Here is a 26,310-nt window from a genome sequence, read left to right as displayed (position 1 = left end):
GGAGAAGGGGGTGGGGCTGGGAAAGGTCACTGAGAATATGATAGGTAGATGGAGGTGGGGGAGTGATGGTGATAGGGTGGAGTGGATAGCTGGGAAGGAAGCTGGACAGGTAGGACAGTTCAAGAGGGTGGTGTTGAATTGAAGGTTGGATCTGGGAGAAGGTGGGGGAAGTGGAAATGAGGAAACTGGTGAAATCCACATTCATCCTGTGTGGCTAGAGGGTCCCAAGGCAAGAAGGCGTGTTCTTCCTCCAGGCATCAGGTGGTGGAGGCAGCTCAGGACTTGCATGTCCTTGGTGGAGTGTGGGAAGGGGGGTGGTGGGGAGAGTTTGACTGCAGGGCGATGCGGTTGTTTTGTGCATGTATCCCAGAGCTGTTCTCTGAAACATTTTGCACATTGGTGTCCTGTCTCATTAGTGTAGAGAAGACCACATTGGGAGAAATAGACACAGATGACGTGTGTAGAAGTACAGGTAAATGTCTGTCAAATGTCGAACGATCCTTTGCGGCCTTGGCCAGAGGTAAGGTGGGAGGTGTAGGTGCAGGTCTTGCACTTGTACTAGCAGGGGAAGGTGCCGGCAGTGGAGAGTAGTTTGTTGGGTGGCGTGGACCTAAAAGGGAGCTGCTGAGGGAATGGTGTCTCTGAAATGTAGATAGGGGCAGGGAGGTAACTGTATCCCTGCTGGTGGGGATGTTTGTAGGCAGAAATAGTGGAGGATGCTGCGATTTATCCAGATATTGGTGGGGTGGGGTTCAAGGGCAGAGATGAGGGAAGTGGATGAGATGTGCTGGAAGGCATTGTCGATCATGTGGGAGGGGAAATTGCGGTCTTTGAAGGAGGCTATCTGGGATGTTCTATGGTGGAATTGATGCTCCTGGGAGCAGATGTGGCAGAGGTACAGGAATTGGAATGAGGGATAGCATTTTTACAGGAAGCAGGGAGGGAGGAGGTGGGTTTGTAGTAGGTGTCTGTTGAGTCGGTTGCTGGAAATAGAGATTGAGAGCTCGAAGCGGAGGCAGGTATCTAAGATGGTTCAGGTGAACTTGAAGTGGGGTGGAAGGTGTTAGTGAAGTTGATGAACTGTTCAACCACTTTGTATGGCCACCACAATGCGCTCCTAGTCATCGATGTAGCGAAGGATACCCTGATTTGCTGAATGGGCAGTTCAGCCTCTGGGATTGCTGGTTAGTCCAACACTGAGTGTGTCATAGTGGTACTGACACTGGACAAGTAATCTTGAGACTTAAAATCTCACATGCCAGATGATGTTGAATTCCATTATTAAGTTTAATTTAATTAGTCGTCTGGATGCAGGTTTGCTCACTGAGCTGGAAGGTTCATTTTCAGACATTTCTTCACCATCTGAGGTAACATCTTCAGTGAGCCTCTGACTAAAGCAGTCTTGTCAATCATGTCTATGAATTGCTGTAAACATTCATCCGGTTCACTAATGTGCTTCAGGGAAGAAATTCTGCCATTTGTCTAATTTACCTAGTCATCTTAACTCTCTTGTGCTTTAAGGTTGAGAATGAAAAAAATTATTTTCAAAAGTTTCATTCTGAGCTAGCTAGTGTTTTTATTGAATCACTATACTGTGAGATTGTTTGCTATCTGAAATGCAACTGGCTCTTGAGCTGTGGGCACAGTTGGGTTCTGTGGCTCACGCTGCATACTTAATCTATTATTTTCATTATTATGTCACGGTATATTTTTGTACAGAGAGGTGCACTTCTGGAATTCTGAGATCCAAGGGTCATCCCTTGTGACACGTTCAATAATCAGAAGATGAGAGATCTGACTAACTGAGAAAACAGATTTGCTGCAGAGACCTGAATCCAGCTAGCTGCTGATTTAACAATCTCAAACTAACCTTTATGTAAAGCTTTGATTGTGTGAAACAGATCTTTTTTGAACTGAATCATGTGTATAGTTTGGAGGTCTCCCCTTGAGCCTGTTTTCACTTGTATGGAGTCACTTCTGTACTACAATATATAACAACACTAATTGTATTACACAATATCTTTTCAGGCTATGTCTTGAGGTACTAGTGGATTGACTACTGTACTTGAAAGTATTGTTAAATGCCCTTTTTAAGTTGCATGCAGTAAAGCCCTGTAAAACAGGAATTTTATAGTGACCTGAATGTTTGTTGCTGGTTGAGGATAAATATTGGAAAGAGAATGGGCGAACATTCCTGTCTTTGAAATAGGGCCAGATAATCTTTTAACCCCTGACCCACAAATGTGGTCAGGTGCTCTTTCGAATGGCTAGGGTTTTATAATACAGTCTAGGCCAGCATTTATTGACTATCCCTGATTGCCCAGAGGACAGGTAAGACATTGATTTTACTGCTCCTCGGATGCTGTCTGAACTGCTGTGCTGTTCCAGCACCACTAATCCAGAATCTGGTTTCCAGCATCTGCAGTCATTGTTTTTACCTGACAGGTAAGACAGCTGCATTGCTGTGGGCCTAGAGTCAAACCTAGGCCACACCAAGCAAGGATGGCAGGTTCCTTGCCTAAAAGGCAATAATGAAATGCGTGAAATGAAAATTTTTTTCAACAAATGTCAACAGTTTCATGGTTGTCATTAGATCCTTAATATCGGATTTTTAAAAAAAATTAATTTAAATTCCACCATCTGGCTTTCTGTCCTTACTCTGCTCTCTGGATTAATAGTCTAGCGATAACACCATTAGGCTACCAACCTCAACAACACAGTGAATTTTGGAGTGAGTAAAGGTTATGCCATCAGTGGTCTGAAAGAAATTGAATTTTAACAAACTCACCACCTCCCTAATTGCTGGTTCAACTGTTTTAATCTTGAACAGTGCTGTTTTTCAGTTTTGCATATTGTATCAGCACAGTCTTAAATCTGGTTTTTATCAATCTGAGCCATGAAGTGAGATCTGTAGTGTGCATATACTGGCGATGAGTTTGTGAATTCTATGTATATGGGTCATAGATTCTAGTGCAAAATGCTAGACCTGTCAAACGTGTGCCAAGTGTTGAATTATTCCCACTCAGCGTTTTCCCTATAATTCTTCAAAGTAATCTTCATGTACATATCCAAATGCCTTTTTAATTGACTTGTGTTCTAGGGCGATTAAAATGCTCAGGCAAATGCCAATAAGAAAAGTTGCCCAATTATATCCTTTGCGCAAAAAGCACAACGAATTCAACTTTGCCAGCTAGCACCCTGTCTGTCTACCCGAACTGTTAGTGATGAGGGGATCATCAACAATATTATCTGTCACACTTAAATGCTGGCTGGCCAGCAATGACTGGGTCCCATGAGGTGAATTTTTTTTAAAAAAACATAATCACTAACCTATTTGGATTCTGTCATAGCCACTTGATTCCTAATCTGATTTTGGGCTTGGTTCAACCATCCAGAGCTAAAAATCCTGAAGTGAGGTGACTGCTTGACATCAAGTATGCAATTGGGTGAGAATCGCATCCAGGAGCTCTAGTGAAGTTTATCAATGCAAATTAGGTGGAGGTTGGTGGGGAAGGGGAAGAAAGATGGAGGAGGAAAAGAAGCAAGGAATTGTTAGTGCCGTCTCAGCTGCAGAACATCACTGGAAGTTTCCTAGGCCTGACTGGCTTTAGCTGCTTCACATACCTGAAGGAAGCAAAGTCAACATTCAACAGCATTCATGACGATTTGGATATTGATGGAATCCACGTTGGAATGCCAAACAACAGGAAGGTACCTTAACTTTAGTCGATGTGTGGCATGAATCGACCCATTAACTCTTGGCATTCAGTCACACCATCGCGGAGTTCCCCACTATGAACATCCTGAGTTTACCATTTGATCAGAAACTGAACCGGTTCAGCGACATAAATATTGAGTAGAACAGGTCAGAAGCTAGGAATTCTGTCTTCCTGATTTTCTAAATCCTGTCCTTTAATAAAAAGATGCAAGTCAGTATGTGGGGAATAGTCTATACCTTTCCTGGACGGTGCAGCTGTAACAACACAAGCTTTACATCATTGAGGAAAAAGCAACTTGTTTGATTTGGACCACACCCACCCACTGGCAGCAGAAGATTTCTTGTTATGCAGTGGTAGTCTCCCTTTCTTGGAGCCAGAAATCCTGAATTCAAGTTCCACCTGCACAAAAGTAACATGTCTAAACAGATTGATTTTTTAAAAAAAAGTATTGAGCACAGATTAGAAAAGTGCAAGGCGATTATATATCCTGCTCTGTAAACCTCCTAGCAGCATTCACATAATCAGTGAGAATCTCAAGTCGTGCCAACCTCCCAAATAAAGCCCATCTCATTGAAATGTCCCGTCACCACACCTTCCAAATTTTCTGTATGCATTATAACTGTGTTCACCTTGCTGACTTGTTTGTGAATTTCCGTCCAAATGGACTAACTGCCAGGCCTGTCAGAATTATTACCCAAGGAGGGAAATGTCTGAATTGGAAAGGTTTGGAGATAGTTCACCTGTACTATGCTGATTTGAGAAAATGTTTTTGTGATTTGACTGTATTGGGGTAAAATGCCTTGGAAGTTGAGCCACACTTCAGTTCTGTTAAAAGTCTTGGTTGGCTACTAAAAATGGTAAGTTTATTTCTCATCATTGAGAAGGGTCCTTTTCAGAAGGCAGCCAAGTGACCAGGAGTGTTCCACAAGGCTGTGGTGGGACCACAATTTTTCACTTTCTACATTAACAACCTAGATGAAGAAACTGAGGGCATTCTGGCTAAGTTGCAGACAATATAAAGCTGGTAAAGGGGGCAGGTAACATTGAGGAGTGGGTAGGCTGCAGAAGAATTTAGATTAGTAGAGTGGACATAGAAGCGGCAGTTGGAAGACTGTGGGAAAATGTAAGGGCATGTGCTTTAGTCGGAAGAATAGAAGCATGGATTATTTTCTAAATGGGGACCAAATTCAGAAGCACAGAGACTTGGGGTTCTACTCCAGGATTCTCTCAAGGAAAACTTGCAGGATGACTCATTAGTTAAGACAAATGCAATGATGGCATTTATTTTGAGGGGACTTGAATATAAAAGTAGGGATGTACTCCTGAGAATTCTGGTCAGACCACATTTGGAGTATTGTGCACAGTTTTGGGCCCCATATCTCAGGAAGAATGTACTGATCATGGAGCGTGTTCAGAGGAGGTTCACGAGAATGGTCCCAGGAATGAAAAACTTAATGTATGAGGAACGTTTGAGGACTCTATCAGGTATAAACCTAGAGTTTTGAAAGATGGGGCCGCCGGGGGGAGGGAGGGTGGGAAACCCCCATGTGCGCAAGGACATGAGTTCATGATCCTCCCTGGAACAGCAGTTTCTCAATGAACTATAAAGTCATTTTACAGGAAGCAGCATCCAGATAAGGCAACATACATATTGATTACGTGACTGTTACAATCAGTAAGCATCAACAGGAAAGATTAAGCCGTCTGCTGTTAAAAAAATGAATGTTCTTAACCTTGTTAACTGGCTCCACATAATGGAATACTTTTCACCTTGTTAAAAGACGTTACGTATTGAATGCTACCTCATCTTGTTAAATGGTTCTACATAATGAATGTTTTTCCACTTTGTTAACCTATTACCCTTGCCTCCAGTACCCTATTGTGAACTGTAAGTTCTTATCTGATCTGAATCATGCTCAGCTGAATCTGCCTGCTTATACCCCATACACATTCTCAGCTCTGCCATTGAATCATGGCTGATAAATTTCTTCACCCCATTCTCCCGCTTTCTTCCTGCAACCCTGGATACTCAGGAACCCATCTCCACCTTAAATATACTCATTGACCTGGCTTCCACAGCCTTCTGTGGCAAGAAATTCCATAGATTCACCACCCTATGGCTTAAGTTTCTCTTTCTCCTTATCCCCCATCTTCCCTTTTACCAAAGGCTGTGACCTCTGTCCTAGTCTCTCCTACCAATGAAAACATCTTCCCAGAATCCAATCCCTCTTCCCCTCTTTTCTCCCCCCCCCTGCCCCCCCTTCAAAACAGACTTTCCCTGGAGCTCTACACAGGGATGTACCCTTAACACCCCCCTCTCTTCACGCCCACCACCCCCTCCCCAGAAAATCTCTCCAACATTGACCTGTTCAGGGCAAAGATGGAACCTGTCAAAGTGAAAAGGTTTGTATTATTTGGAGATTTATCCTATAAAGGCAGCAGCAGTCTGACTGCTAGGGTACAGTCCGGCTGCATGGGGTGGGGTGGGGGCTCGAGCGCAGTGTGTTGCTGCCTCGTCTCCTGAACGGGGAGCAGACTTCACAGAAAACTCCGAGCCCCAGAGGAAATCAATTAACCGAATAATCAATTTTCCAAACAAAATAGTGCCTGCCCATCTCGTTCAGATAATCACGGTTCCTCTGTATAATCATCTTTTTGGTCACTTAGGCTTTCCAGCTCCAAGTAGTTATGAAATTACGAAGTATTTATAATGTTCGGATGTATGTTTACACGTTCTCCTGTTTGGAACACATTTATTGAATATGGCGAATAGTTGAAAAGATTGGGACTATTTTGAAGAATGAGTAGCTCCTGTTGAAGTATAAGACCACAGTTGAGGCACTGAACAAATTGTTTTCCTGATCTAGGGAAAGATCTATTGGCATTTGAGACAGTCCCGTGAAGATTCACTAGATTGATCCTGGGTATGAAGGACTTTTCTAATGAGAGGTTGTGTAGCTCAGGCTTGTACTCATTGGAGTTTAGGAGAATGAAAGGTGATTTGTATTGAAAGATGCACGATTCTGAGGAGGCTTGACAGGGTAAATGTGGAAAGGCTGTTTCTCCTTGATTGAGTCTAGGACCAGCAGGCATAGTTTGGTTAAGGAGCTGCTCATTGAAGGCCTTTTGGTTGAGGGTGGTGAATCTCAGAATTTTTTTACTGCAGAAGGCTGTTCAGGCTTGGGTAATTAAGTATATTCGTGACTGAGAAGCAGATTTTTAATCAGTAAAGAAGTTAAAAGTTAAACAAAGGGCAGGAAAGTAGTTGGAGATTATCAGGTTATCTATGATCTAACTGAATGGCAGATTGAATATGATGGGCAGATTGGCCAAAGTTCTCATCCTGAGTCTTATAATCTACAATTCTGAGGTGACTTGACATTGTAGATGCTGAGACATATCCTGTCATGGGAAAATGTACAATGAAGGGGCCCAGTTTCAACATCAGCTGTCCATTTCAGCTGGTAATGAATTTCTGCTGAAGGTCATTTTAGTCTTTGCTAGAGTGCAGCGGAAGCCAAGTTGGACTTAAATTTCCCATCACTTTTTTGTGAAGATTTTTGCTCAGGTTGTGGTTCAGAGTTGCTTACCTGATGAAGAGCTTATGTTCAACGTCTATTCTCCTACTGCTTGCATCCTGCCTGACTGGCTGTGCTTTTCCAGCACTACACCCTCGACTTGTAAATTTGCTCACTGAGCTGGAAGATTTGTTCTCATCCCCATGCTCATAACATCAGTGAGCCTCCGTTGAAGTGCTGGTATACACTCCTGCTTTCTTTCTGTCTTGGTCTGTTGTGGTCGGTGATATCACTTCCGGTTCTTTTTCTGAGAGGTTGGTAAATGGGGTCCAAAATTGATGTTTGTTGATGGAGTTCCGGTTTGAATGCCAGGCCTCTAGTGGTCTCATATACCAAATACCCTGCAAGGACTGCAACAAACAGTACATCAGACAGAATCAAGATGAGAGTGGTGCTGGAAAAGCACATCAGGTCAGGCAGCATCTAAGGAGCAGGAAAATCGACGTTTCGGGCAAAAGCCTTTCTACAGGAATAGAGTAAAATATGAATTCTCCTGAGAATGTAGTACAGAAGGGGCCCTTTGCAATTCTGAGTGTGTGTGGTCCTCAGCTGAGGCAGGGCTGGCTGTAGAGAGGTTAGGTGCAGGCGCATTGCTGCGAGTGTGGAGCGAAGGATCTTGAAGGAGTACCGTTGCTGGTGTTTTTGAATCTGTAGTCTATACTGTTTGTCCTGTTTGGCTCTGAACTCTGGTTTAAAGAACTCTGGTTTCCAGCATCTGCAGTCCTTGTTTTTTACCATCAGACAGACTGGCAGGAGACTAGCCACCAGGATATATGAGCACCAAAAGACATGACCAACTATCATAAGTATCCTTCGACAACGAGGGACACCAGTTCAACTGGGACAATACATTCATCCTGGAACAGGCGAAACAAAGACACCCATGGAAATTCCTAGAGGCCTAGCATTCAAACTGTAGCTCCAACAGGCCCTTCAATTTGGACCCAATTTACCAACCCCTCAGAAAAAGAACCGGAAGTGATATCACCCACCACAACAGACGAAGATATGCACATAGCAAGTGGGACAGGACGCCAGCGCTTCAACAGAGGCTCACTGACCATGTTATTTAGCATGGTGACGAAACTTCTGAGAACAAATCTTCCAGCTCAGCGAGCAAACTTACAGCCTAATATTTGATCACAGCTGTTAAGATTATTGGGGGGGCTGACAAGAAAATGGAGTGACTGCTACAATCCAATGAACTGATATTATTGAAGGCTCCGAATGGCTTATGCCTCCTGTTTCTTGTGTTCATATTATTCTCTGTTCTGACTTAGGTATATCTGTATCTCCAAACATGGATACACTCCTGTCCAGATTGTGCTTGCATGTTGGTCATGCTGATTTTTATTTTTCTCACTTACAGGTCCTTCAGAAACTTGGCAAGGCTGATGAGACAAAAGATGAACAATTTGAGCAGTGTGTACAGAACTTCAATAGACAACTGGTAAGTATTTTTTGATTGAAATAATTTGGTACTTTTGAAGACCACTATGTTCCAAAATGCTTTTCAGCCGACTTCAAGTACTTTTCATGTGTTGCAGACGTTTTGTCCCCTGTCTAGGTGACATCCTCAGTGCTTGGGAGCCTCCTGTGAAGCGCTTCTGTGATGTTTCCTCCGGCATTTATAGTGGTTTGTAACTGCCGCTTCCGGTTGTCAGTTCCAGCTGTCCGCTGCAGTGGCCGGTATATTGGGTCCAGGTCGATGTGCTTATTGATTGAATCTGTGGATGAATGCCATGCCTGTAGGAATTCCCTGGCTGTTCTCTGTTTGGCTTGTCCTATAATGGTGGTGTTGTCCCAGTCATACTCATGTTTCTTGTCATCGGAGTGTGTCGCTACTAGAAAGTGTGGTTACAGGAAAGTCACATACACAGACCAAGTCCTGAACTATGAAAGTAACCACCCCAACACACACAAGAAGTTGCATCAAGACACTATTCAAAAGGGCCACAACACACTGCAGTACACCAGAACTGCAAAAAGAGGAAGAAGAACACCTATACAATATATTCGCCAAAAACGGATACCCGCGCAATTTCATCAACAGATGCCTAAGGGAAAGACAACGGAACGAGGACATGCTGCAACCCAAAGGACTAGCCACACTACCATACATCAAGAGCATTTCCGAACTGACAGCCAGACTACTGCGACCACTAGGACTCATGACAGCACACAAACTAACAGCCACTCTCAGACAACAACTCACCAGGACGAAGAACCTGATACCCAGCATGAGCAAAACCAATGTAGTGTACAAAATCCCATGCAAGGACTGCATACAACACTACATAGGACAAACAGGAAGACAGCTGATGATCCGCATCCATGAACACCAACTAGCCACGAAACGACACGACCAGTTATCCTTAGTCGCCACACACTCCGATGACAAGCAACATGAATGCGACTGGGACAACACTACTATTATAGGACAAGCCAAACAGAGAACAGCCAGGGAATTCCTAGAGGCATGGCATTCATCCACAGATTCAATCAATAAGCACATCAACCTGGACCCAATATACTGACCACTGCAGCGGACAGCTGGAACTGACAACCAGAAGCGGCAGATACAAATCACTATAAATGCCAGGGGAAAGATCACAGAAGCACTTCACAGGAGGCTCCCAAGCACCGAGGATGTCACCTAAACGGGACGAAATGTATGCAACACAAATTCCCAGCTCGGCGAACAGAACCATAACAACGAGCACCCGAGCTACAAATCTTCTCTCAAACTTTTGAAGTACTTTTCAATTATCACTGTAATAAACCTAGCAGCAAACTCTGTCTCAACTGGCATAAAGGTATAAACATTGGCCAGGATACTTGATACGCTTCAAAATAATGCAGTAATATCTTCGCTTCAAGCTGAGAATGGAGGGGACCCTTTTTAATGCCTCATCTAAAAGGCATCTATGACAATATTTCATTGGAATGTGAGTCTTAATTCTCATGCTCAAATTGTGGAGTGCCACTTAAGTCACCTTCTGAATTGGTCGCTGAATCATACAATTAAAGCTGTGGAGCAAGGGTTCATGGAACTAAAAAGAACTTTCATTTATAACCCTCATAGAGCATGGAAACAGATCCTTCAGCTTAACAAGTCTATGCTGAACATCATCCCAAAGTAAGCTAGTCCTACCTGCCTGTGTTTGAGCCATATCCTTCCAAATGTTTCCTTTTCCTGCACTTATCCAAATGTCTTCTAAACATTGTAATTAGACTCACATCCACTCTTCCTCAGGAAGTTCATTCCACATGGAAACCACCCTCTGTTTTCTTAAATTGCACCATATGTCTTTTTAACAATCTGTCTCCTTTCACTTAAATGTGCCCCCCAGTCTTGAAATCTCCCATCCTAGGGAAAAGGCAACTACCACTAATCCTATCTATGCCCTCATGATTTTAGTAATCTCTAGAAGGTCACCACCTCACCTCCCCACCTTCCCACCCTCCAGTAAAAAATCTCAGCCTTTCTTTATAACTGAAACCTTCCATACCTGGCAACATCCTGGTAAATCTCAAGTACTTTATAACCAATAGACTACTCACTGTGTACTCAATTGCAAGGAAACTTGGCACTTAATTTACGAAGAGCCATCTCTCTCAAGCTGGCATCTGTTTGTGATTGAGGAATATAATTTTGATCAAGACACTGGAAAGAACTCCTTTTTGAATCATGTCAGAGGATACTTGGTGCCTCTGTTGGAGTATACAAAATGTCAGCGTAGCTGGGTATTCCAGACTCACTTGGAACTTGAACCCATAACCTTCTGATGCTGAGGAAAAAGTGCTGCATGGAGGTAACCTCAATTGGTTAATAAAGCTGGTCTTTAGCAGCAGGCTGAAGGGAGGGACTAACTTTAGTTTCCCCATGTCGCAGTGACACAAAGATGGACATGTGTTCATCTCATTCCTATTGATTGGCTTGACCCTTTTAGTTCTGTGTAGTCTGGAAGTCAATGCAAAAGACCAATTTTTCTTTTGCATTTATTGCTGCTGAGATTTCTATCCAACAGAGTGGAGGCAGCTGATTTGGATTTTGCTTGTGAAAATTGTCTATTGCAGTTGATTGGACCCAGTACTAGTTGATTGAAATGTTTACACGCTGTAGTTGCATAAAAGCAATTAGGGTGTGGCTCAGTTTGTATCCATTTGCAATATTTGAAAGGATTGCGTTTGCTTTGGTGGTGAAATGGGTTTTTTGGCTTTCCAAGGGAATGAGGATGTTGGTCAGTATTTTACCACTGCAGGCAGCAATGTCTATAATTAAAGCCCTATTTGGTGATTATAAGCTTACACAAATGTGAGGGTAGCAACATTAAATAGATGAACATTTTCCAATCTGGTCCTATGACTGGGTCAATTGCCTTGCTTATTCTGCCTCAACAAGCACTTTGGAAGAGACTATTCGGTCTCTTGAAGCCTTTGTATCATTCAGTTCGATCATGTCTTAATGCAGTGTACCCCTGTCAAACCATCTCTTGAAAGTTTGAATTGAGCTGACTCCTACACTTGGAGATTTTCACTACCTTTAATTTTGAGGTGCTGCCTGACCTCCCTGAACAGTCTCGCTCTAATTTTAAGTCTGTCCCCTTGATTGAGACTGTCCTACCACAGGGGAGTGTTGCTTTAGTTGAAGGGTTACTGGACTCAGTGTTTATCCTTGTTTTTCTTCACACAGGCACTGCCAGAATCGGAGTTTCTCCAACACTCTATTTTTATTCTTTTCAAATTATATTGTTTAGACTTTATTTTTATGTGGCGTTGCTTGAGGCAATGCAATGAAATATGGTGAAAAGGGGAGTCTATCTTTTTCCAAAAGAAAATTAGTATTTTGAATGTTTTGTCAGAGCAACATGTGGAGAATCTTTTTGTGTAGGTGTCAGGGAGACATGTTCGGAATTCCAGAGCTTGACACAGTCAGGGCAGGTTGGTATTAATGGAGCTGGTGATTCATCTGTTACTGGTACAGAATGGTTAGCTTTCCCATCTGCTACTGCCCCCACACAGATGCTGATCAGTGAATTGACAAGACAGTAGGTTTCATTGTGTGCACACACAACTTGGACATTTTTATTCTGTTGTCAGTGGTGTAAATGATTTAATGATTTTTGTAAAACTATGAGCAAGGTGCTAATTAGAGCCAGCTCAAATGCATGATGAAATGACCTCCTATCATCTATTGGGTTGATTTACAAGTGCAAGGGTTTAAAAATATAAGGTAAAAAGGGGTAGCTATGGGCCCCAGCTATGCCTGTCTCTTTGTTGGCTACGTAGAGCAGTTGATCTTCAGTAATTACACCGGCACCACTCCCCACCTCTTCCTCCGCTACATTGATGACTGCATTGGCGCCACCTCATGCTCCCGCGAGGAGGTTGAGCAATTCATCAACTTCACCAACGCATTCCACCCTGACCTTAAGTTTACCTGCACCATCTCTGACCCCTCCCTCCCCTTCCTGGACCTCTCCATCTCCATTAATGAAGACCGACTTGACACTGACAATTTTTACAAACCCACCGACTCCCACAGCTATTTGGATTACACCTCTTCCCACCCTACCTCTTGCAAAAATGCCATCCCGTATTCCCAATTCCTCCGCCTCCGCCGTATCTGCTCCCAGGAGGACCAGTTCCACCACAGAACACACCAGATGGCCTCCTTCTTTAGAGACCACAATTTCCCTTCCCATGTGGTTAAAGATGCCCTCAAACGCATCTCGTCTACATCCTGCATCTCCACCCTCAGACCCCACCCCTCCAACCGTAACAAGGACAGAATGCCCCTGGTGCTCATCTTCCACACTACCAACCTTCACATAAACCAAGTCATCCGTCGACATTTCCGCCACCTCCAAACAGACCCCACCACCAGGGATATATTTCCCTCCTCACCCCTTTCCGCCTTCCTCAAAGACCGTTCCCTCCGCGACTACCTGGTCAGGTCCATTCCCCCAAGCAACCCACCCTCCAATCCTGGCACTTTCCCCTGCCACCGCAGGAACTGTAAAACCTGCGTCCACACCTCCTCCCTCACCTCTATCCAAGGCCCTAAAGGAACCTTCCACATTCATCAAAGTTTTACTTGCATATCCACTAATATCATTTATTGTATCCGTTGCTCCCGATGCGGTCTCCTCTACATTGGGGAGACTGGGCGCCTCCTAGCAGAGTGCTTTAGGGAACATCTCCAGGACACCCGCACCAATCAACCACACCGCCCCATGGCCCAACATTTCAATTCCCCCTCCCACTCTGCCGAGGACATGGAGGTCCTGGGCCTCCTTCACCGCCGCTCCCTCACCACCAGACACCTGGAGGAAGAACGCCTCATCTTCCGCCTCGGAACACTTCAACCCCAGGGCATCAATGCGGACTTCAACAGTTTCCTCATTTCCCATTCCCCCACCTCACCCTAGTTCTAAACTTCCAGCTCAGTAACTGTCCCCACGACTTGTCCGGACTTGTCCTACCTGCCTATCTTCTTTTCCACCAATCCACTCCACCCTCTCCTCCTTGACCTATCACCTTCATCCCCTCCCACACTCACCCATTGTACTCTATGCTACTTTCTCCCCACCCCCACCCTCCTCTAGCTTATCTCTCCACGCTTCAGGCTCATTGCCTTTATTCCTGATGAAGGGCTTTTGCCCGAAACGTCGATTTCGAAGCTACTTGGATGCTGCCTGAACTGCTGTGCTCTTCCAGCACCACTAATCCAGAATTTAAAAATATAAGGCTCCAAGATAAGGCCATTTTTTATTCTGGGTCTTTGTTTAGATTTGCCAGAAACTTTTCATTCCTTTTCAGTTTTATCCTTTTTCTATAGGAATTTTAGTACTTGCCAAATTTAATACACATGTAGATTACACATCCTACACCTTGGAATAAGGCTCATTAGCAATAAAGGGAAGACAGTTGCTTCAGAGTTTCTGATCCAGGAAGCTACTGTGCTAATATCTGATCGGTGACTGCTTTCTTCACGTTGCACTCATATATGAAAATACATACCTGACAGCAGTTCAGTTATTTTTGATGTCTATCATCAAAATTCAGGATAAATACATTGAAATCTGTTCTCAAATTTAAATTCTGAATTTCATTTTAAAACTTTTTCTAAGGTAACTTGTGTTCTTGCCCTGTTTTTAATATAGTAAATTGTATTTCAAAGAAGTGCTATCTAACAAACTTTGTTGCTGAGCCGAATAAGATTTTGGGACAGCTGTTTTCTTTGAAACCGGCTTGCCTGAAGTTTTCCTTTTCTGAAGGAGGGCCTGTATATATAGAGGGTCAGGTATGGAAGTTTAATGAGGAAGTTCCAGCGTATGGGGGCTGCGCAGCTGAAGGTACACCTCCACTAATGATCGAATGATGAAAATCTCAATGATATCAACATTGGAGTATTGAAATCCCAAATTAGTATTGTGTTAAGGAGTTTTGAGAAGATTTGTAGCTCAGGTTGAGGTTCTGGATGTAGGTTTGCTCACTGAGCTGGAAGGTTCATTTTCAGATGTTTCATCACCCTCACCATACTAGATGACATCTGAGGAGAAATGATGTCACCAACCCAAGGAAACCTAAGCACATAGAAAGCGGGTCACTAACACCAGTGCTTCACAGGAGGCTTACTGATGTTACCTAGTATGGTGGTGAAACATCTGTAAATTAACCTTCTAGCTCAGTGAGCAAACTTGCAACTAGTATTTTGTGTTGTAGGTAAACTGAGACGACACCTCTTTATTTTATAGACATCTATTAGACCATAACACATTGCCGTTGTTGTGGGTTTGTTTGAGCTGGGAAGTTGATTTGCAGATGTTGTGTCCCCTGTCTAAGTGATTTCTTCAGGGCTTTGGAGTCTCCTGTGAAGTGCTGCTGTACTATGTCAGTTGGAATTTACTTGATTCCGTTCCTGCTGGTTCTGCTTGTTTGTTGCAGTACAAACAACTGGAGCTGGCAACTGGAAGCCGCAGGAACAGAAGCTAATAAACTCCAGAAGAGACTGTACAACAGTGCTTTGGAGCCTCCTGTGAAGCAAAGAAGGTGTGACCGAGATGGGGAGGGAACGTCTGCAAATCAACTTCACAGCTCTGAATAATATAAAAATATTTCTGTTCCTTTTTCTCTCAAGTATTCAAACCATTCCCTTTTCTTTGTGAAATTACTTGTGATTCCAGCTGACAGTTCTACTGGCCTCAGTATTTTTTGTTTAGTTCATGTGACTGTTTCAGTGATGACTATGTTGTGAAACTTGAAAGGATTCAGAAAAGATTTATAAGGATGTTGCCAGGGTTGGAGGATTTGAGCTATAGGGAGAGGCTGAACAGGCTGGGGCTGTTTTCCCTGGAGCGTCGGAGGCTGAGGGGTGACCTTATAGAGCTTTACAAAATTGAGGGGCATGGATAGGATAAATAGGCAAAGTTTTTTTCCCTTGGGGTCGGGGAGTCCAGAACTAGAGGGCATAGGTATAGGGTGAGGGGAAAGATATAAAAGAGACCTAAGGGGCAACGTTGTCACTCAGACAGTGGTACGTGTATGGAATAGTGGAGGCTGGTACAATTGCAACATTTTAAGAGCCATTTGGATGGGTGTATGAATAGGAAGGGTTTGGAGAGATATGGGCTGGGTACTGGCAGGTGACACTGATCAAATGAGAACTTAGTTAACACTGGGGTGCTGCAGGCAAGGATAATGGGTTTACAAGGGAGGGGAATGGGATGACATGGCGTAGTCTGCAGGATCCAAATGGATAGTTACAATTGGACAGTGTCAGTGGCCACCCAGAACATTGGTGTCTCGAGACAGATGGGCCTGCAAGGTAAGATTTTAAGCCTTGGCCCCCCTCAATTATTCCTGTGTGCTTGATAGAGTTTCCCCCCCCCCATTCAATCTCACACTCTTCTACGGATTCCTCGAATGGTAATTAGTTCAATCGAAAACAGTTTCGCAAACATGCTGACAGGCAAAGGTGCTAGTCCTCTGTGCTGCATTGGGGCGAGGAAATGTGATTCAGGTTAGAGTCCTTTGCGCAGTACTGTGGCTAGAGTCCCCGGAGATGGGTTTGATTGAAGTTTGAGTCCTCTGCGCAGTCCTGGCGTTAGAGTTTATTAGGTGGGTTGATTTGAGGTTCAAGTCCCTCCGGACTGTGTTGAGGTTCGAGCTTTCTGGGTTTAAGTGAGCTTTGTGGTCTGTGTTTAATTGGGATTTGCATTGTCTGCGTTTACGTTTAATTGATTCTGGAGTCCCCAGAAGGAGTAAAGTGAGAAGGGGGTTAAAGTCCCCTAGTGATGAAATTTGAGGCCGTGTAATTGTTTTGGGGGAAGAGAGTGGCTTGTACTGTGGTGCCGTGTGGTCTGCTGCGAGGGCTTTCTCTTGTTAGAAGTGTAATTCCAGTGAGAGGATGCAAAAAAAGAAAATGCTGAAGTTAAGGTTGTTCTAATACTTGGGTTGAAAAATGAAAGTTTCAGTGTAAATTGTGCCATGGTGAGAGTGTTTGATGTTTAAAAATTTTCGTTTGTTAAAATACTGGTTCAGAAATTCCTTTTTAAGTAACTGTTTTGCCTTGTTTGAATCAGGATCTCCATTCAATGTGTTTTGTGGGCTATGTAGTGGGGCGGGTTGTCTTTTACATTCAAATTGTACAATGTTGTCCTTTTTAAAATTATCAGACTTATAACCTTAAAGCAAATTGGGTGCCTTGATCCCTTGATTTGTTTGAAAAACAAACATTTGGGTCAGTGGTCGTGCTTTAGCCAGATGAAAGTACTATATGACAAGATCTTTGTTTTTAATATAGAGTTTTCACAAAAAGTGTGCATCTTCAGTTTGATGTTTTAAGAATATTTGAACTTGAGGCCGACCTTCATATTGCAAATTCAAAGAACGTTGGTCTCTACCAATGTTGCCACTGTAGTTCCAACAGTGTTATTTGGCAAGTTTCATTTGGAGAACATATTCAGCATTTGGTTCCCACTAATATGAGATTTAAATCTAAACTGAAACTACCTCTTCAATTGCTAAAGCAAAGGAAACATTGTTTTCTTGCTGTTCCAGACTTTTGAAATACATTTTCCAGTCAGCTTTCACATTAGCCAAGTATCAATTTGTTAAAGGAAAATAATTTTTGAATAACCTGAATGGGGTTCCCCTGAGGGTTTAATTTTAGGACCACTGTTGTTTATAATTGAATTGTTTAGGCAGTACAATTTAGAAGTTTATGGATTGTATAAAACTTGATGTCATAAATATTGAACAGCGTAATAGATTTCACGAATTCAAAGAATGTTGAAACAGGCAGACACAATTAAGTGTAGTTTAATGTGCGACTGTCTCCATACTGAGCCACCTTGGCAAGGAAGGAATGAGATAGGAAATGCAAAGATACTTCTCTGGAGTTTCTCCATTCACAGGTAAAACACTCCTTCAGACCACCGTCCACCCCTCCACAACCTGATCCAATGGATTTAATCACTCCCCAGTCATGAGCAAGAAAAGTGAAAAATTAACAATAGTGAAGAGGAGGTCGGTACACCTTTTGTCAGTGGCCTTTCTACAGACATTAAACAATGTGAGCCTTTGGGATATGACCACAAAACTACTCAGTTGTTGGGAAAACTCATTTGGATCACTAATGCCCTTTAATGTCTATAGGAAGGCCATTGACAAAAGGCGTACCGACCTTCTCATCTATGAGATATGAAGGTTCACTGATTAAGGTAACGTCACAACAGCCAGTTGGCTTTGTTACATTTACCAGCAGAATGGGAGCAGAAGCAGCAAAGAATGTTGAGTTCACCTAGCCTACAGCTGCAGCCTCTGCACGCTCAGGTGCACTGGTATCCTCCATCTGAAGCATCTACGGAAGGATGGAAGTCTCCTCAGCTTTAAGTATTTAACTTCTCCGAAATCCGATTTCTGAGGTGACGCAAGAACAGACTGAATTTTGTTTTCAGGTTGGACTTTAGTGAAGGAGATTTTGGAGAACTGTCTCATTTCCACTCAACTTGGAGAGGATAGAGTGGTCACTAAGGATTGTGGATTTAAGAATTTTACTGGTGAATTTTTTCACCCACATGGGAGGATTCTTCAAATTCTAATTAATGTAACGGACTAGTAATTTTTATGTATGCTGTGTCAATAACTTAAATATCTTCTGTCAAGAGTCATATGAAAGCTGGCAGTGCCATCTGTTATCATGAAATGATAAAAGAGGGAATGAGAATGTGTGTAGGATAGAAGCAGGCAGGGAAAGAGTTAAGTTCTGAAGTTTGTGAAATGGGGGTCAGCTAAGCATGACTCAGATCAGATCAGTCAGTGGGAAATGGGACACAAGCCCACACTGCAAAATTGTTTCAACTCGCTTCCTAACATGATACATGAGGCAATTCCAGATACATTGCATCTGTTTGAATTCTTTTGGGAACTCCTTAACTGATTACTGATGGTTCTCTTCTTTTGTGGGCTTTGGGCACACAGATTCATTTTTTCCAGAATGTGTTGATACAAACTTTTCACAAGTGAAAACGTAAATCTTCTCTGCTATAAATCCGATTTCTCACCAAATTGGCCTGGCTCAGCTTTCACCAGCTAAACCTATCTACAAGGTGATGTGTTCTATGAACAGAGCTGGATCCTTCTCGAAGGATAGAAATTGAAAGTGCTTAATGCACATTAGTATCTTATGAACTGAATTTAAAAACAAAACTTGATCAGTTCTAGATTCTGCTGAACTGAATAAAAAGTCTATGGCTTTGCGTGTTGACTCTACTTGTCATAACCCAAACAGTATAAATAAGTTTCCATTTTATAAATTCATTCATTGGATTGCAGGCTAGGCCAACATTTATTATCTATGACAGAGGGTAGTTAAGAGTCAATTACATTGTGGATCTGGAGTTGCATGTAGTCTAGACCAGGTGATTATGGCAGTTTCCTTCCCTGAAGGGCATTAGTGATCCAAATGAGCTTTTTCAACAACTGACAATGGTCATTGTTAGTAGCACAGTGATCCACAGACACCTGCGTTCTTACAAAATGTTAGATTTAATTTGTTCTAAAGGTTTTTCTTTTGAGAAAGAAAACCTTTCAGAAGCAACCAGCACTCCACGACATCTTTTTTGAAATTCAAATTTCAAATGTATGCACCTTTCATTAGATTAGATTTAGATTACATTACATTGCATTACACTGTGGAAACAGGCCCTTCGGCCCAACAAGTCCACACCGACCCGCTGAAGCGCAACTCACCCATACCCCTACATTTACCCCTTACCTAACACTACGGGCAATTTAGCGTGGCCAATTCACCTGACCTGCACATCTTTGGACTGTGGGAGGAAACCGGAGCACCCGGAGGAAACCCACGCAGACACTGTGAGAACGTGCAAACTCCACACAGTAAGTCACCTGAGGCGGGAATTGAACCCAGGTCTCTGGCGCTGTGAAGCAGCAGTGCTAGCCACTGTGCCACCGTGCCGCCCAACTATTACTTACTATTAAATCTGGATCAGCTTATGCATTCCAAATATTTTGCATTCATTGTGTTCAAATTTTATGCTCTTGTCTGTAATTCCTTTAACCACTCATTATTTTTAAACCAGTTCTTGCTTCTCCATTAATTCTTATCTAAACCCTCATTCCACAAATATCAAGACTGTGGTATGATGCAATACTAAGCAGGTGCTGCACTGTTGTGGATACTGACTTTAAATGTGATGTTGAACTGAGGCCCAATTTTGCTTTGGGTGTAAAAGATTCCATGATCCTATTTTGAAGAGTAGGGAATTATTCCAAGTGTCCCAGCCAGTATCTAGGCCTCTACTAACATTCACAGAACATATTATCTCGTTACCACACTGCTGTTTTGGGGGTTTGCTCTGTACAATTTGACCACTGATTCTGGCATTCCAAGATTGACTGCACTTTTAAAAACACTGGCTAGGAAAAGTGCTTCACAATTTTAAGTCTGTCTTTCGATTGTTTCACAGTCTCCATAATATTTTTCTTTCTGGATGGTCAGGGTTAGGTATTCTGAAACCTTTGTTCTTACCAATGTTATGGACTAGGCCAGACCACTCAAAACATTCTTGAGCAGGCAACCCAGACCCATAACTTTGTAATTTGTTTCAGTAAGTGGACAGTGAAAATTACCTGGAGTAGGTTAGCTAAGTTGACTACAGGTTTTAAAACAGAAATTTATTCACAAAATTATGCAATGAAACACAGAACAGAATAAAGAACCCGACAGAACTGTCTATCCCAACTAGACATAATTATGCTGTTCCGAATATGTGCAACAGTCCCAATAAGCGAACCCCTCTTTCTAAAAAAAAAAGTGGAACAGATGCTTACAGGTTGAAGTTAGAGCAGAGAGCCTGTTTCCACACAACTGAACTCCTAACTAGTTCTGAGCTAAACTGCTCAGCTAGAGAGCTGACCACTCCCCTTTTCATTATACAGGTCACTTCTAAAACATGACCACTTTGGCCTGAAGTCTCATCTGTTTGCATATAAACAAAAAAGCCCCTCAATTCCCTTGAATCTCTGTACCAAACCAGTCTAGTCAGAGCCGGGAGTGTGTTATTACCCCTTGGAGTTAAACCAAGGACACCGTATCTTTGAAAAGGAACAGCTTTTAGAAAAAAGGGGCCAGATTTGTGACACCAATCTATAACCAATAGGGGACGTTGGTTAAGGATGCGCTGCTAAAAGGCCACTTGCTGTTTTGCTTTCTATTGTATAGAAATGTGCAGCATTTGTACGAACAAACAAAGCTTCATTTTCCTTTTTGCTGCAGAGTGAAGGAAGCAAACTCCAAAAAGATCTGCGGGCGTACCTGGTTGCAGTAAAAGGTAAGGAGGTCACATGCATGAGAGCTGTGTTTGAGAGAAAACCATAACATTACAGCTGCTTTTAAAAAGGATGGAAGGCCATGTTGGCTGCATTGATAAGGGATGTGAAATGTTGGACCACAAATGATTCACTTTGAATGGCTAAACTAACTCTGGGATATAAATGGCATACTCAAGTTTGTGTTTATCTAATGGATTACCTGACCAAACTTACCATGTTGGTCTTCACAAAGGGTGTGTTGAGGTTAACCTTAGTATGTTTTGGAGCTTCTTGTGGATACAAGATTTCTTTTGATATTAAAAATAAATCAGACCACTGAGTACAAAAGCAGTCCCAATTGACCATATCTGCAGTGGACATTATCAATTTGCCTATCCTCAGTAATGGAAGCTGTGCTGGCACCTCCTGTTTTATTAGATTGGTGTGTCAGCTCAGTTATTTAAAAAAAATTAAGTATCATGTGCAAAATATTTGTCATTGTCCATGTATTCTGAAGGTGAATATTTATCACTGGCATAGTTTCGTCTTCATGTGGATATATGAGATCCATCAATCTTATGACCTTTTATCAAGCTTGACACAGCTGCAGTCATTGCCTGATCTGCATTTTGCACTTGATCTCCAGATAAAGCACTTTGTAATTAGAGAATGGTACAAGAAGGGATATGCCCCACTTTATTGCCGGCGCAAGCTTTGGAATTTTTAATCCTATTCCCCAGTTGTCGTTTCCTGCCATCTCTTCAACCCTTCCCACTCAGTTCTTTTCCTCCTTTACAGTTTTTATACCATTTTTCTGCCATCCTTTCATGCATTGCAAATCAAACTTGAAATGCTTTTCTTGGAAAGAAGAATTGTCATTATTTTAAATTCATATCCTGTCACTTTAGACATCAACACCTTTCATAATTTTAACCACTGTTCAATACTCCTTTGACCACCTTGAATCTTCAAACTTGAACCTCAAAACTTGACTTCTGTATTTTGGAGGAAAATTGTTCAGTTGAATTGTTGACCAAGTGAAAATGTAAATATTTGTGCTGCTTAATATTTATCACCATGATACTAAGTTGCTTAACACTTGAAAATATTTAATTTTTTTCTTTTGTACACTCCTTTGCATTGCACCTTTCCATCCAGGGAATATGAATTAAGTTGTAACTTGCAACGTGTGCATTTCTTTTGAGAAAGTAAAAGCCCATAGGAAATGTCCAACTGTTGCTAAAGAGAAGCCAATAATAATAATAGATCAAGGGGAGAGCTTTGTTTTGTCAGTGGCAAGTGTTAGGCTTGGGTCATTTGAAGAATTTTGCAAAGATAGGACAAAGTGAAGTGGTGCTATTGCTTGAGAAGCTTTTTTGAGATTCCCATTTCTAGTTTACTGAATGACATGGCAAAAATGTTTTGGGCTTTCAGATTTTCAGTATAACAAATAGCATACCAAAATGTGAAAGTTTCTTTATGCAAAGGTAATTCAAACCACAAAGGAACATTCCCCTCTACCCTTGGCACATGTTCTTTCAATGGAATTGCTTTAAAGGAACAATTGATTAAAATAAAATCAGTCCAATATCCTCCTAACTTTCAATAGGTTTCAATATCCACATTTCACCTAAAGCTTTTTTTTTCCTGGATCATCTGGTCAAATTTACAACCAATCTCCTGGAATCCTTAGGCTGGTGGATGTCTACAACTAGAGGCAGCCTTTTTCCTATATTTGGTGGGAATATCTCAAAGCCAAGTAGACTTCCTCTGACCCCACAAAACCTCTTTTGTGCTGTGGATATTTCATTGATTTGTAGGGAAGCTGTAACTTGACTACACAATAGGTAGCAAGACACAAAAGCAGAAATTGCTGGAAAAACTCCACAGGTCTGGCAGCATCTGTGGAAACAAACCAGAATTAACACTGTGTCCAGTGAAACTGTTCTGAAGAAGAGTCACTGGACCCAGAATGTTCATTCTGCTTTGTCTCCACAGATGCTGTCAAACCTGAGTTTCTCCAGCAATTCCTACTTTTCCAGCATCTGTAATTCTTTGGGTTTTCTTTTGGAAAGTAAGACACATGCTGATCAGCTTTCTTTGCTCTCCACTCCCTTTCATAGAAATAAATGGGTAAATTATAGTACAATACCTACATACCTTTCTGGAGCAGTAAGTCTAATCATGATAAACTGGTGGATAGTTGTCTTTTAGGCATTGCTGCAATGTACTTATCTCTAAGTTTGCTGTTTCTTTCGAGCCAACCAACCAATTTTTCCTTTAATTTCTAGCAATCAGGCTGACTCTCAAGTGGTGTCTAGAACAAGTCACATGACTTTCATTTATCTCAAACTTAAAGTTACATATCCAAAATATACCCTTTTTTAACCACTGCTTTTCGTCATTTTTATAAACTACCTGGATGAGGGTGTAGAAGGGTGGGTTAGTAAATTTGCAGATGACACTAAGGTCGGTGGAGTTGTGGACAGTGACAAAGGATGTTGTAGGTTACAGAGACATAGATAAGCTGCATAGCTGGGCTGTGAAGTGGCAAATGGAGTTTAATGCGGACAAGTGTGAGGTGATTCGCCTTTGGGCAGAGTAACCGGAATGCAAAGTACTGGGCTAATAAGATTCTTGATAGAGATCTCTCTGCTCATCTACACTATGTCCAGGTACACAGATCTTTGAAAGTTGCCACCCAGGTTTGCAGGGTTGTTAAGAAGGCATGCAGTGTTTTAGCTTTTATTAAGAGGGATTGAGTTCCGGAACCATGAAGTTATGCTGCATCTGTACAAAACTCTGGTGCGGCCGCACTTGGAGTATTGTGTACAGTTCTGGTCACCGCATTATAAGGAGGATGTGGAAGCTTTGGAAAGGGTGCAGAGGAGATTTACTAGGATGTTGCCCGGTATGGAGGGAAGGAGTACGAGGAAAGGCTGAGGGACTTGAGGCTGTTTTTGTCAGAGAAGAAGGTTGAGAGGTGACTTAATAGAGACATAAGATAATCAGAGGGTTAGATAGGGTGGACAGGGAGAGCCTTTTTCCAAGAATGGGGTCGGCGAGCACGAGGGGGCATAGCTTTAAATTGAGGGGTGATAGATATAGGATAGATGTCAGAGGTAGTTTCTTTACTTGGTAGTAAGGATATGGAATGCTTTGCCTGCAACAGTAGTAGATTTGCCAACTTTATGTACATTTAAATTGTCATTGGACAAGCATATGGACGTACATGGAATAGTGTAGGTTAGATGGGCTTCAGACTGGTATGACAGGTCGGCGCAACATCGAGGGCCGAAGGGCCTGTACTGCGCTGTAATGTTCTATGTTCTATCAATATTGTGAGCATGTGTAGAGAACACATCAAATTGATGTAATGCTCTTATGTATGTTTGTACTTGGAAAGCCAGAATAAATGTTGGTCCATTCAGTGATTAAAGTTGGATAAGTTATAATGGGGACTAATTAAATGATAGAATGCTTGGTCTTTCATTATGAAACCCTGATGAAAGCTAATGATTCCAAATAAACCTGTTGGACTGTAACCTGGTGTTGTGATTTTTAACTTTGTCCATCCCAGTCAAACCCAGCACCTTCACATCATGAAAACTGATGCACTTTGTGGGGAACTACAGTTCCAGCAGGAACGAAGGACCTGAGGAAATTCAATGATAAAGAAATAGTACTGGACTAGTTAATGAGATGAATAATCAGTGCAATAAATCCCTAAAGCTGGTTCTCCAGTACATCAGAATTCCATGGATTCTAGAACAATCCCAGTAAGCTGGATGAAGGCAACCCAAATCCTTCTCTTCAAAAGAGGAGGTCAAGCAAAAATGGGAATGTTTGGAGCATTTGGCTTAATAGCTTATCCCGAATTGATTGGCTACTCCTGCTCCTTTGCAGAAAATATGCGTTCAGCTCCTCAAGCCTGTTCGGCCATTCCGTGAAAATAAATCTTTAAAAAGAAATCATGTGGAGAGTTGTAACAAATTGAAATAGAAAAGAAATTTTATTTTTAGGATGCAACTAGCAGGATAAATGAGAACCAATGGATGCAGTAGATGTGAATTTTCAGTAAGCTTGTGATCAGATGTCACACTCACTCAGTATACGAAGTTAGAATTGGTGATACTGAGGCTTAACATTAGCATGGGTTGGTTGTTGGCAGAAATAAACAGGCCATTTTGATGTTGACTGTCTATGTTGGTTATTACAAGAGTCACTGTCAATAGGAGAAGCCCAAGCAACCAGTCAAATTGAAGCAAGGGAAGATGATCTCTAGCATTTGGGAAAAAATAGTGGTTTCACTTTAATATGAGTTGTAATTAACTTTTTGGAAAATTGGAGAAAAGCAAAATAATTTGATCGGAAAAAGACTTGAGAATGGCATTCAGGGGACTCATGTATTTATACACAAATTGCATAAAGGCAATGATGCAAGAGATTTGTTACAAAGGAGTTGAAGCAGGTATGTGAAGTCTTAAAAACTTGGTCAGACCATACCTGAAGTATTGTGTCCAATTTTGGACTCTAAAGTTGCCTTTGAGTCAATTAAGATTCATGAGACTGATTCCTGAGATTCTTCTAAGAAGGTGAGTAGTTTAAACTTGCATTACCTTGTAGTTCAGAAATAGTGCTATAATATCCTTAACACTTTTTTAAAGGGATTGGCTGAGTAGATTGAAAATATTTCCACTCATGCAATCTTGAACATGATGTCAGAACAAGGTATGTGTCACTTAAAACTGAAATTAAATTTCTCCTCTCAACTTTGTCATTCTGAGGAATTCTGTAGCCCAGAAAGATATGGGTACATACATTCAGGACAGTATCCAGGGTGCTTAAAGGGAAGGCTATACTGAGATAATAGGATCATGGCTGAACCTTTGTGTAATGGAGCAAGATTAAAGGGCCAATAGGCCTCCTTCAGATTTTAATCTTATGTTTCAACTGCTTGGAACACAACTGACTGTAACTTTTAAATTTGTTCTATAGCTATGCATGATGCCACAAAGAAGCTGTCAGAAGTTTTGGAGGAAATTTATGAGCCAGACTGGGTCGGCAGACAAGAAATTCATTCGATTTCAGAGGTTAGACTTTTGTTTCACTGCCGTTTACTTCCCCACAGGTCCAGGGACTGCCTTGGACTTGGCTGTGGCTATCTT

At 42.0% G+C, this 26,310-nt stretch overlaps 1 protein-coding gene across 7 annotated transcripts in view; it reads left to right on the top strand.

The window, feature by feature from the left end:
- Nucleotides 1–26,310, top strand: part of bin1a (bridging integrator 1a) — a 159,239-nt gene that overhangs the window by 54,809 nt on the left and 78,120 nt on the right. For all 7 annotated transcript variants that reach the window (XM_072579905.1, XM_072579909.1, XM_072579906.1 and 4 more), the window contains exons 2-4: nt 8,667–8,747; nt 21,108–21,162; nt 26,141–26,235. In XM_072579905.1, the coding sequence (XP_072436006.1) occupies nt 8,667–8,747; nt 21,108–21,162; nt 26,141–26,235 (231 nt within the window). The remainder of the gene's footprint in view (nt 1–8,666; nt 8,748–21,107; nt 21,163–26,140; nt 26,236–26,310) is intronic.

This window comes from Chiloscyllium punctatum, chromosome 10, assembly GCF_047496795.1.
Source record: "Chiloscyllium punctatum isolate Juve2018m chromosome 10, sChiPun1.3, whole genome shotgun sequence".
NCBI classification, from domain to species: domain Eukaryota; kingdom Metazoa; phylum Chordata; class Chondrichthyes; order Orectolobiformes; family Hemiscylliidae; genus Chiloscyllium; species Chiloscyllium punctatum.
The sequence above is the reverse complement of the archived record's forward strand: the minus strand, read 5'-3'. Positions and strand labels throughout refer to the sequence as shown.